General features: G+C 39.0%; 1 protein-coding gene across 1 annotated transcript; it reads left to right on the top strand.

The window, feature by feature from the left end:
- The first annotated feature begins 341 nt into the window (after nucleotides 1-341).
- kcnk1b (potassium channel, subfamily K, member 1b) lies at nucleotides 342-8,566 on the top strand. The gene is made up of 3 exons (XM_068724218.1): nucleotides 342-870; nucleotides 2,373-2,768; nucleotides 5,249-8,566. Exons 1-3 carry the CDS (start codon nucleotides 516-518, stop codon nucleotides 5,506-5,508), a joined length of 1,011 nt encoding a protein of 336 aa, XP_068580319.1. The 5' UTR covers nucleotides 342-515; the 3' UTR covers nucleotides 5,509-8,566.
- The last annotated feature ends 3,825 nt before the right edge of the window (nucleotides 8,567-12,391 follow it).

The raw sequence follows: 12,391 nt of genomic DNA, 5'->3' as shown, positions 1-12,391 counted from the left end.
TATATATATATATATATATATATATATATATATATATATATATATATATATATATGGTGTAAATGGTAGAAGTTGCTTAGTTGCATCATTTTAAAAATCAGACTCAAATGTGGTTTTTTTGCAGCCTAAGATAGTATTAGAGAGAAATGAGCGTAAACGAGGGTTGCATCGTTCCACGTGCTTCGATACATTTAAATTATCTTTTGTCCATCCATGACGACCACAACCACGAGAGCTTATCACGCAGGGGAATCTCGGTATCTCAAGCCAAAATAGGCTAGTTCTCATCCAATAACTATGATATTTCCGACTGCACCTGAAGGCCCCAAGTGCCACCGCAGGTTTCGCGGAGGGGGGAAGAGATCTCATTGAGCTTTGTCTGTAACAACATCCCTCTCTTTATGCTACATTGCGCTCATACAACGCGCGGGGTGATTACATTAATAACATTAGTTTAGAAGGCTTTTGATTTATATCACCCCGGAGCGTAACACCGAGGGGATACCGCTTAAAAAATGCTTCCGTCTCTAGCCAGCAATTCGTGTGTGCGGTTGATACAGAGTCACAAATCGACGTGGTATTTTGTGTCTCTAGTCTTGGGGTACATCCTGTATCTCGTGTTCGGCGCTGTTGTCTTTTCCTCGGTTGAGCTGCCTTATGAAGACCTCCTGCGCCAGGAGCTGAGGGCCATTAAGAAACAGTTCCTCCAGGAGAATGAATGTCTGTCGGAGGAGCGTCTGGAGCGGTTCCTAAAGAAAGCCCTGGATGCCAGTAATTACGGGGTTTCCATCCTCAATAACGCCTCGGCTAACTGGAACTGGGACTTCACTTCTGCCCTGTTTTTTGCGAGCACCGTGCTGTCCACCACAGGTAAGCGTTGGTGCCAGTATTACAGGTGATGCTGCAGCCGATCAGGTGCCCAGAATAAGATACGACTATGTTTAAGTCTATGCATTAGTCTACAGCGGGCCCCTGTTTGTCTGCCCTGTAAGGTACCTGAGCCACTACTAGGAACACAAACCTTTGGCCTACTAGGCAGGTAACTAGGCAGGTTGGTGAAACTAAACATGGGTCATGGTAATTGTAACTTAATTACTTATCCCAGTAGGTCAATCAGGTCTGTTTGTATTTGTTGCTCTGGTTATTTAGGTACAGAAGCTATAGACATGAGTTTTTATATCTCGCATACATGTGTGTTGTCACAATAAACATCGCCTTGCAGTCGGTAGGATCTAATTTGATAAACATTGCTGTATGTGAACAGCCCTCTTGCAAAACATACAGTACATAAAATTGTCTGCATGTCAACGTCATCGCTATTCCTCCCCCCAGGCAGTCATATTAGTCAGGTAAAGCCTTTAACAAATAGTTTTTGTGTGTTTTCTCTTCAGGTATTTGCAAAGTTTTTGCATGACACTGTGCATGGAGGGTTTTTTCTAGTATTTCTCAAAAGAACATAACTTGCAGATGATCTGTGAGGATACCTGAAGAACTGCAGTCTGACCGGATGGCAGCAGTTATCTCAGAAGTTTCAACATACATGATTGTGCTGATACCATTTGCAGCAGTTCCTGCCTGGCTGCATAAAACCTTTTCTGTTCAAGTCGCGAATTGACTGACGTGTAGTTGATCATATGGAGCTCTGACTCTTTCTGATTGTTTTTTCTTTCTTAGTCTCAAACCTTTTGCATTTCCTCAATAGTATTATCAAAATTAGTTTGTTCCTCATTTTGTCCAACCAACCATGATATACCAAACACCTGCTGTTGATTATTGTTGGATATTTTCTATTATCTTTGTTACTCAGAAGTTCCAACAGAAATACACAATACTGAATTAGACAGGTATTGAAACTACCGTTAATTCTCATCAGAGAAAAAGAGGAAGAGAAACAGTGTGAAAACAGAAGCAGATGCATTGTATTTAATGAATACCAAGCCGAAGCTGAAAGTTGATAGTTTAATTTTTTTCTCGTGTTAGTGACCCATGGTATATTTAACACTCTTGTTAGGTATACTTCATAAGAGCATGTTAGGTTTTTACTGCAAACCCTTTTTTACATTAACATTAACATGACATTACATCAAAAATCATCCTCTACCTGCCAGTAATTGCTTTAATTGAGCCTGTACATTTTTTACTGTTAATGACTCTTATACTTAATTAGTGACACTGTGACACGGCCTGTTATTTTATTTGTTATTAAGTAAAAACGATAACAGGTTGTTGCTGTAAAAGAGCACGTATGCTCAGGAAGCTACAGAAGCCCTTTATAAAATCAAGTTTAGATAAGCTTAAATAAACCAGAAACGGGCTGAATTGGGCGAACGTTTACATATATTGATTTTCTGTGCTATCTCTTAATTCTACAGGATATGGTCACACAGCACCACTGTCGGATGGCGGGAAGGCCTTCTGCATCATCTACTCAGTGATTGGCATCCCCTTCACCCTCCTCTTCCTCACCGCTGTGGTGCAAAGGATCATGGTGTTCAGCACGCGGAGGCCGGTCATGTACATCCACAGGCGCTGGGGCCTGTCCAAGCCACTGGTGGCCATCGTTCACGCCACTGTGCTCGCCACGTTGGCCGTCTCTTGCTTCTTTCTCATCCCCGCCGCCATCTTCTCAGCGCTGGAGGAGAACTGGAACTTCCTGGAGTCCTTTTACTTCTGCTTCATTTCCCTCAGCACCATCGGCCTGGGTGACTACGTCCCAGGAGAGGCGGCCAATCAGAGGTTCAGGGAGCTCTACAAAGTGGGCATCACTGGTGAGTGCCGATGATTCTTCTTATTTTCGTGGCCAAGTGGCGACAGCAGTAACGTCTCAAATGGATTCCGCCTACTCTCCACTTTCATCCTCATTGAGGTGTTAGTAATGGTACTGTATGAATCATTTTAAAATGATATGTGCTGTGAGCAAAAAAAGATGTTGCGTATGAGACGACTGGCACACAGCTGTGGCATTGTTTAGAAAACAACCCCCTAAAAATGATTTATAATGTGTGCAACACTATAACTGTAACATGTAGTGTAATGCAAATTTGCTCAGTTAAATAGTCCCAATATCTCAGAATAAATTATTAACTGATATGAGAAGATCGCATATGACATGTTTTATGATGGTGAACTTTGTACTACCTGGGTGTGACACAATCAGCTGGGTCAGTTCTTTGACCTGTACAAAAACGCATTGTTAAAACATAAGTAAAAAAATTCTTATTTAGTGTGCAATATGGTGAACATATGCTTTAAAATGACAAACACACAGAGGGGAAGCAGATATACGTGGTTGATCCTGAAACCTTAATCCTGATGCACAGGTTCCTGTTTCAGATCCAGCTTTTATTATCGTGGCTTTATCTCAGTTTGACTTTTTACAGCTTTGGGTTATAGACAAAATGTGATTTGTAGTTATACCTGACTGATACAGTAGTAATTATATTGCTTTGATATTAAAATAGGCTTCTATTACAAAACAAAACAAAACAATATGAATGAAACAGTGCATATATAATTAGGGGTAAGAATTAGCCTGTCCTACTCACACAGAGTGTAATAGATACCACTACAGAAAGCATATAATCTGCAAGAGAACTTTTCACTGCAAACTTCTAAACAATGCGTAGCTCTTTAAAAGGGGTTCACGTGCAATAACTGTGGCTTCTTCCACCCTATTCCACAATTCCACACTATTTTTGAACTTGTTCGATGCTGCTGATAAAGCAAAAATGTTGACATATTCATTGCTTTTTCCAGCCCGTTTTACATAATCAGTCAGGCAACACAGCACAATGCAATGTGGAAGACAAATTGAGCCATGGCCTAATGGAGATCAGCAAGGCATTGATTGCATTTTCTGGTTGATTGTGCAGCTTCCTGTCAGCGGCACTGTCAGGCCTAATAGTGACTAGAATTAGAAAAAAAGAAAAAGTCTAATTTAATTTGAACCGATGCACTCTTGACAAGCTGTGGGTGGGCATGAATGTTGAACGCTACTCAAGTGAACTGTCGTGTGTGTGTGTGTGTGTGTGTGTGTGTGTGTGTGTGTGTGTGTGTGTGTGTGTGTGTGGGTGTTACGCATCAGCCAGAGAGACGTCATTCAGTTGGAACAGAGTGTCAGTCTGTAGGAGGAGAGAAGGCTGTGACAGAATGTCTTCGTTAGCTCAAATAACAACAGACACATTTGTGCAATGTCCTATGTGAAGAATTACTTGTCGGTATTGTAAGTGACATTTGCAATCTGCAATAACATTCGGTTGTTTGCAACAGTTTGCGACACATGATGAACAACTCATGCCGTTTGCTGAATTGTTCATTTTTGTTTGTGTTGATTTTGCCAGTGACTTTGGTGATAAGCACTCACTGCTTTTGTGTTTTGCGTTTGAAGTACAGCACTATACAGTATGTTCTGCCTTCTTAATTCAATTCAAACAAAAGGGATCTCGAATGTATTTTAAAAAGTTGCTGATTCAGAAACAACAGACTTGTTAACATACCACTTATAGTGCTGTAGTACTCCTATTTATATCAGTGTATATATGACAGTAATAGTTGTATTACGGTTCATATAGTTCATACACCGGTCTAGAAATACCTTGGGTTGCTCGGGAGTTTCAGGGGGATTGTTCATGTTAGATACTGCCAAAGATGGTTCGCTAGTGAAAGCCAATCAGGGAAAGATTTGACTGCAGGCACTGATTAACAAACATGTATGTGTAAACAGTTCATTTAGAGCATTGTCTGAAACTGTTTCTCATTTCATCTCACCAGTCAACTAAACACACACTCTGTTCTTATCATGGTTAGCCAGCCACTGCCCTCTTGTGTCTGTGCATATAAACAGTTTATGTGAAGAAAAAAATGTAATATTTGTGTTTTACAGAAATCGTAAAATATCTTTTTGTAAGAAAATGAGGATTTCAATTTCATCTGTAATTTATGTATATTGTGTATCATCTTCCATGGTGGGATAAAAACTGTGAAAAGCAATAAAACATATTTACAAAATAAATATATATATATATATATATAACAAATATTATTATATATAATAATATATATTATACAAAAAGACAATATAAAGTATACTGTCCTTTAAAAAAGGAATACTTAAGTGATTTCTTGTCAGTGTTATATAAAATGCGTGGCTATTGTTTGTTTTTGATATGGTGGAATGATCCGACTCACTGCAGCTAGTTACTCATACTTCTTGTCATCCCTTTCCTTGCCTGTGTGTTTGTCTCGCCAGTCTACCTGATCCTGGGTCTGATAGTCATGCTGGTGGTGCTGGAGACCTTCTGCGAGCTGCAGCAACTGAAGCAGCTGAGGAAGATGTTCTACCTGAAGAAGGAGAAGCCGCAGGACCGCCTCGCCATTTTGGAGCATGACCACCTGTCCTTCACTACTGTGTCGAACAGAGCCACGGTTTACACTGAGGGCAAGATCCAGTCGTTTGTTAGTGTCCCAACTCAACTGTCCTCTCTCAATGATGATCCCATGATCCAGTAAACACCGAAGGATGACAGTATGAACGTAGGGGGTAATGCACACAGAATATAAGTAGATAGAACGAGTAGATCATGAGTCTCAGCTGTAGGCATTCTGCAAACGTTAGTAGTATAATAACTAGTTGAGACTGTACAGCTCAAGCAAATAATCTCCTTCATCACACCAAAATACTGACAATATAGCGCTATGCAGGAGATATTAAATGTATGCACATTAATAAGGGAGAACATGAATAGATTAACAGTGACTATAAAGACATAGTCAGTGATAAAAGAAAAGCCTTCTGCTGTATTTAGGACTCATGGGAGACAAGCTCCTTTATGAGCTGCGCTATTTATTGCATATTTAGGAACATTTTACAAAAATTGGTCTCTTAAATCTTGCTGAAATATAGGACAAATCTCTGTAGTCTGTCACAAAATAATGCATAAACATGTATGTATCTTATAAATAGAGGTAGGTATGTGGAATTGACATATTCCTGTGAATGTTGTAAGATGTACAGTATAGTGCCATCCAGAATAATCACTCCTATTAAAGATGAGCCAAAGTGTAGCCAAAACATAAGAACAACTCAACAACATATTTGTATGCCTCTGCGCTGGCAACAGCCGTGGCCAGAAGCATTATGCTTTCGGGTTGTCCGTCTATCCGTCCGTTCTTCCGCCCTTCCTTCCTCCCGCCCACCCTATTCTTGTGAATGTGATACCTCAGGAACGCCTTGAGGGGAATTTCTTCAATTTTGGCACAATCATCCACATGGACTCAATGAACTGATTATAACTTGTTGGTCAAAAGTCGCTGTAACCTTACAAAACATGTTTTTGGCCACAACTCAAGAATATACACAGTATAACAGGATGAGGTGAAGACATTTGACGGACATGGATGTAAACTGGTTGGTAGAGGCAGGTTATTCTAGTTTTACATGGAACTTTTGCGATGTACCAATACATGTTTTCTGGCAGATTATTTTCAGTTGGATTGGCTCTTATACATTCATGAAAAGTTTTTGAAAAATTCAGGGGCCTGTTATTCCATTGCGTCAATCCCGAGCAAAGCGTCTGAAAGAAGAGACGGTATATTGTATGAACTACAAGTGGTCTGAGCTCAGAAGAAGATATCCTGTGTGTGTAAATATACAGTTTGCAAACAACAGGCTTTTTAAAAATAACTGCCAAGAAGAAAAACAATTTAACAGTTTATGTTTTGTAGCATTTCTGGCTCATCTTTATGGGGGTGTTAACTATTCTCTTTGGACTTCATGATTTCACACATTTCATTGTGAGGGATAGTATTTGTCTGCAAGTATGTGCATTTTCTCAAAATATTGCAGTCCTATTTCAAAGTTGTCATCGTGAGATGATAAGCACTATAATTTATTGATTTGTCTGAATGGCTTAATGTGTGCTTGACTGTTTGAAAAGGGAAATAGAGGTTAGCCTAGCTTAAAAAGGGAAGCACAGATTGCTGGCTGACCCGTTGCATGTTACCGTAAAGAGAGCTCAGTTTGCACATGTACTGGAGCCGGGCAGTAATACAGAAAAAAAACTGTTTGGGATTTCTCAGAAAGAAAAAGGGACATGGTTCTAAAGATCTGTAAAAAAACTGAAAAAAAACAAATGATAGAAATAATCAAAAACTAATGGTACTTTTGATGTGGATGATCTGTAAAGGCTCGATGATTACTCTAAACTAGAAAAGAGCAAGCTGTCAGACAGAAACTGTTTTACAGTATTTACATAATTTGAATGTAGAAATGTATATTTTTTTGGACTTGAGGAAGCTTTTTAATTGATGAAAGTAATGCTGTACTAGAAAAATTGAAGCTATAAAATCAAGCAGCAGGAGTGCAAACACCCTAAAACATCCCACTTCTATCACATCTACCACATCCGTTTTTGATCTGCTCCTCAACCAAGGATGGAACTGTCCATGATTGGAATTCAAACCAGTGGATATACACTATTACTATTTTGTATGAAATTGGCATTGGCATTGTATTTAAAAAAAAAACACATTTGTATCTGGAGGAAGAATTATGTGACAAAGTAATTCATTTCATGCCATTATCCATCCTGTAATATTCTGTTTGGCGTAAATAGACACCCACACATACAGTGTAGCTGCATACTGCTGCAATGCAGACTTATTTGTCATATCTGCTTTTTAGCACATTTAATGGAAAGACGTGCATTTGTTATGCATTTTAAGTATGTCTCAGTCTCTGTGTGGAGCTGAATTTCTGACCTCATCTTTCTCTGCTACATTGAAAAATCATGACACAGTCACAGCCTTTTATGAAGTCTTGAATGTAATGTTTTTTATACCGTCTGTTAGTGAGATTCAGTGCACCATTACTCCTTGCTGCTCTGCTGGCTCTGTTAGTTTAGTGACAAGTTTATTTGAATCGGTGAGCTGTGGCACGGTAGCATGACCGCTTGCTAAAATTAGCTTTGATGAGTGTGTCATCATCTGAGTTACTCACTGATCTTTAATTTAGTGTTTTATAGATCAGTGGGGTTTTAGTTGTTTGTTTGTTTTCCACCAGTCTAGGCCTTTGTGTAAACTGTGATGCATTGAAACTGTTCATATTGTCTGCTGAGAGAAAAAAACAGAACTTGAATTTTGCTAAGGTGAAGTTTCTCATTTAAGATGTTTCACTGTTTTGTAGATACATTAAATAGATTGATGTCAAGGCTTTTACCCTTCAGCGTTACTGTTTTGGCGTTTGTTTGTCATGCACATACAGTTTGTCTTGAGGGTGAGGGCTGTCAGGTAAAGTAGTTCTGTTCAGGGAGAAAACATTGTGTCAAGGATTCCAAATGGGAGCACACTGACATTATTTATTTATACTATCAAAAGTAACACATTGAAAGAATTTGGGATCACAGATTTCTGTAAATATCTCTTCAGTCGTTGTTGACTCACGTGCCGGTGAGTATTGTAGGATTGCCATGAAGCACCGAGGTTTTCGGTCAAATTCATTTTAGCAAAAGAAGTGAATCCATGAACTGTAAAATATCAGTGTCTTAAATAAAGTGTTGGTTGAATCTGACTTTTTTCTTTTAATTATCTTTTTCCTCTGGTGTATTATTCAGAGCTACTATATGCTCAATGCCAATCGAAACTAGCTAATCCAGTGGTAGGTCATGAGTATTGTGCTCAGCTGTCTCCCTGCAGCACCACATGTGACTTTATAACACGTATTTACCATAAAAGTGAACAATTAGGGTGAGAGTTATGGACAATCATTATGTTTTTCTACACACAAAACCACCTGGGTAATGACTTTCTGTTGGGTCTTGGGTAGTCTTGGGTTAGTTTAAAACACTATTTTAGTCAAAATGGAAATGTGGACTCCATCATTGTCTCCATCTTAGAAGAGCAGTAATTAAAGTTGGAGGTGAACAAGAGGCTCGCTGATATCCCAGCTAGTGATTAACAGGAAATGTTTTCTTAATTGAGCATAAGAAGCAATTGTTTGCTCATCAGACTCAATATATGTGGCATTTCATAAAGGAGGGAACATAGTTAGCTGTTGAACGACAGTGATTTATGATGAGAAGCTGTGAAGACAAAAACAACTCTAAAATGTGAAGTTTGTATTAGTGGTTTTGGGATTACTGTACAATATCCGGCACATAAAAATACATAAATAAATTAATTTAAAAAGTAGGTGTATTCAGTCTGAATTGTCTGATTCCTTTCCACCTCAGCATTCATCACAGTACTACAGAATATATTGTGTTTCATTGCCGTGAGCAGAATATGTCTCTCTGAGGAGAGTGAATTTTATTGGAAATTCTGAGGGTGCTAAAAGTAAATACAACACTTTTGTTTTATTCATCAGTTGTGATTCTTGAGCCGACATTCATGTTATCAAGTTGAACAACTAGAATGAAGATGAGGAGAAGGCAGCTCCTGGCAAAGTATTTATTGGATGCATGTTATGAGAAAACAATAACGTGGGGGCTTACAGTTACAGCAAATAACTACTGAGGATGTCAGCCAGTTTGAGTACAAATCTGCCATATTCAGAATCTGCACTCAAAAGCAATTGTCTGTTGATGACAATCTGCTTGAATTTGTAATATGCATTTTGCGTTTCTGCAAGTTCAATTTTAGAAAAACAGAGAACAGGCTCAAAACACAAACAACTCATTTTATTTGTGCACTGCAAATAATCCTTATAAATCACAAGAGCTCCGCTTGCAGAATATTTAAGCCGCAGCATTTGAAACAGGGACACGGTACAATGGTCAGTGGTCACCATAAAACTGTACCTTTATATATAGAAAACAAACTATTATCTTCCCACAGCCCTGCTTCTATACAAAATAAAGTAAGCTTCATCAGAAACATAGTATAATTAAATAAGCTGGCCGTAGACAACCATCACATTTACAATGCATACAAAAGAATAATTTAATACATTATTGTTTGGAAAGGCTCAAGAAATAATGAGAATAATAATTAAAACAATGCAAAAGCAAAGTAACAGCGCATTTACTGTATTAGTAAGAGGGTCGGTCCACACACTTCACACACCTACACTCAAGGACATCACATCTTCTAACGCCCCAACATTTTTCTCTCCTTTATTTACTTTTCATTTGTTGCTACACCCAAACACGTACATACAGTACAACTGTCAGTAGGCACAGCCAGGTTGTCAGTCATGATTGTATCAGAGCAGAATAGGACTATCCCCCGAAGACCCATTTCTACACACCACCGAACTGCAATGTACCCACAGGTCCTTGCTATTAATATTGCTAGTTGATCTTTTTGCATCATTCATATGCACACAGGAAACTACCTGAGCTAGAGCTGTGGAGATAAAAAGAATTCAGCTTCATGTTTAAATCCTGCAACCGGAAAGATTCCTTTTTTCCTCGCTGAAAGTGGGAAATACATCATTACACTGAATCTAAAGCGATGTTTTAAGGAATCTGCATGTGCTTTTAGCTGTATAAGTGAACAAATAATGCATGCGTTTCAGCTTGATGTTCTTGGGCATCAAACCACAACTTCAGCAAAGTCCAAAAGTAACACACACTGCAGCAATATGTGTGATGCTAGACATTTTATCAAGTCCATTGTTGTGACTTGGGCTCCTCATATGCTAGTGGTCCAGAGACTGAGGGGTCACAAGGGACAGAGGGTGGGTGGGTTCTTCTGGACTGAGGCAACTACTGGCATCTAACCTATAGCACCACTTTCTGGTGGCGGAGCAACTCTATTTATATCCTGACACACAAACTGGGACTATGGGAATACAGGAGGCCTCAGGCACAAACATTGCCCTCTGCCAACACTGTAACTGCTCTCCTCTGCTACTGCAAACACAATGCTTTCATTTTGCTGCACTGAAGGGAGTGCTCATTATATGTTCTAAATTATGCACAGTTCTATTTTCTTGGCATAAAAAACATGTATATACATATGTGTGCATACATGCACCAGCAAAGACTTAGCAGGACATACACACTGCCCCAGTTAACTCTGTCTTGAATGTATACGAGTTGAGACAAACTGACAGGACCAGAAGACGGTAGGAGAGAAGAGAAGGAGGGGCGAATGGATGCTGCGGGCATTCTCTCTCTTGCAACTAGTCTACAGTGAAACCTCAATCGCTGCAGTGTGTGATGTTTAGAGAACATCACAACTCACAGTCGGCTCCCTTCATGTTTCATACAAAGACGGCACAGGCATATTTATTAGATACGGAACGATAAACATAAATAAATGAAAAGGGTAACAGGAGAAACAAAATCTGTACTGTGCTGTTCTCAGGAGTTCTGATGTCTGGCGAAAGCCATCACATGTCGAAACATCATCAGTCATGCTTTATACTTTATAATCACACTATAATTAATCAGAGCTGAGTTTGCTATCCAGCTGTGAAAATGCTGCAAGAATGTTCACTAATTGGATGACAAAAGGCAAATAGCCATGTGCCTTTGACCAAACCGATTATAATCATGAAGGAACAACATTGACAATTGCCATGTCAGTTATCTAACGCTCTCAGAGTGCCTTCACAATAACCTCAAAATGGCCTGATTCGCGAAATCTCGTCCATGTCAAGTCTTCACACCCCCACAACTCACCAAAAATAATTGGTTATAAATATTCAGAGGAAGCAATCACTTGTTTCGAGTGGTGAACGTCAGACAAACCTCGGGAGTTGGAGAAGCATGGTGCCAAATTTTCCCCTCGGCAACATTGGGGTGACCAATTACTCCAAATCCCTTTTGGCAAACTGGGCAAAAGATATGAAGCACAGACATTTATGACAGGAGAGGTGAACTTTCAATTAAGACACAAAAAGCAGGAGGATTTATATGTCAAGAAAGGTGGACAGATTTTCAGTCTAATAAGGAATAATGTTTAAATATTGTATAAATATCCCTGTGGAAAAGAAACAGCATTTTACACCCAGTGCATTTGTTCAATGCATAATATCATGGTTTATTAAACGATATGGCTGTGAATGTCTAAAGGTCAAAAGTAATGTGTGTTTCAATTGAAAGTGACCCCAGTTTAGTCAATGATTACATATATTTGATGTCTATGAGCTGAGCTGAGTTTATCATCTACATGTTAATGAAAAACGTTTTTCATAACACATTCTGAGTGAACTATTGTGAAACTGAAAAGCACCTCTGAAGTGCCATTTTCCTGCTATTTCAGAGGTGTCTTTTAATATTAATAGCAGGGCATCAGAGAAGGGACTAGTCATGGATACTTCCAGGACTTTAATCATATATTTTTATCTTGTTTTCATTTGTCAGCAAAACTAAAATGGGAACATCTAAGAATGGAAATCAGGACAGTTAAGTCTGGCCAGAAAGGAAGACAGAAGATGCCAATTTTG

Source organism: Cebidichthys violaceus, unplaced genomic scaffold (genome assembly GCF_023349555.1).
Source record: "Cebidichthys violaceus isolate CVI_PGR_0920_01 unplaced genomic scaffold, fCebVio1.0.p SCAF_10, whole genome shotgun sequence".
In the NCBI taxonomy this organism is placed as follows: Eukaryota; Metazoa; Chordata; class Actinopteri; order Perciformes; family Stichaeidae; genus Cebidichthys; species Cebidichthys violaceus.
Note: the sequence above shows the minus strand (reverse complement) of the source record. Positions and strands in the feature narration are given on the sequence as shown.

Bases quoted from the DNA above. Each gene is read 5' to 3' on its own strand.
- kcnk1b (XM_068724218.1), top strand. From the start codon at position 516: ATGCTTCCGTCTCTAGCCAGCAATTCGTGTGTGCGGTTGATACAGAGT. The intron at 871-2,372 runs GTAAGCGTTGGT...TTAATTCTACAG, and splicing joins CACCGTGCTGTCCACCACAG to GATATGGTCACACAGCACCA. The intron at 2,769-5,248 runs GTGAGTGCCGAT...TTGTCTCGCCAG, and splicing joins CTACAAAGTGGGCATCACTG to TCTACCTGATCCTGGGTCTG.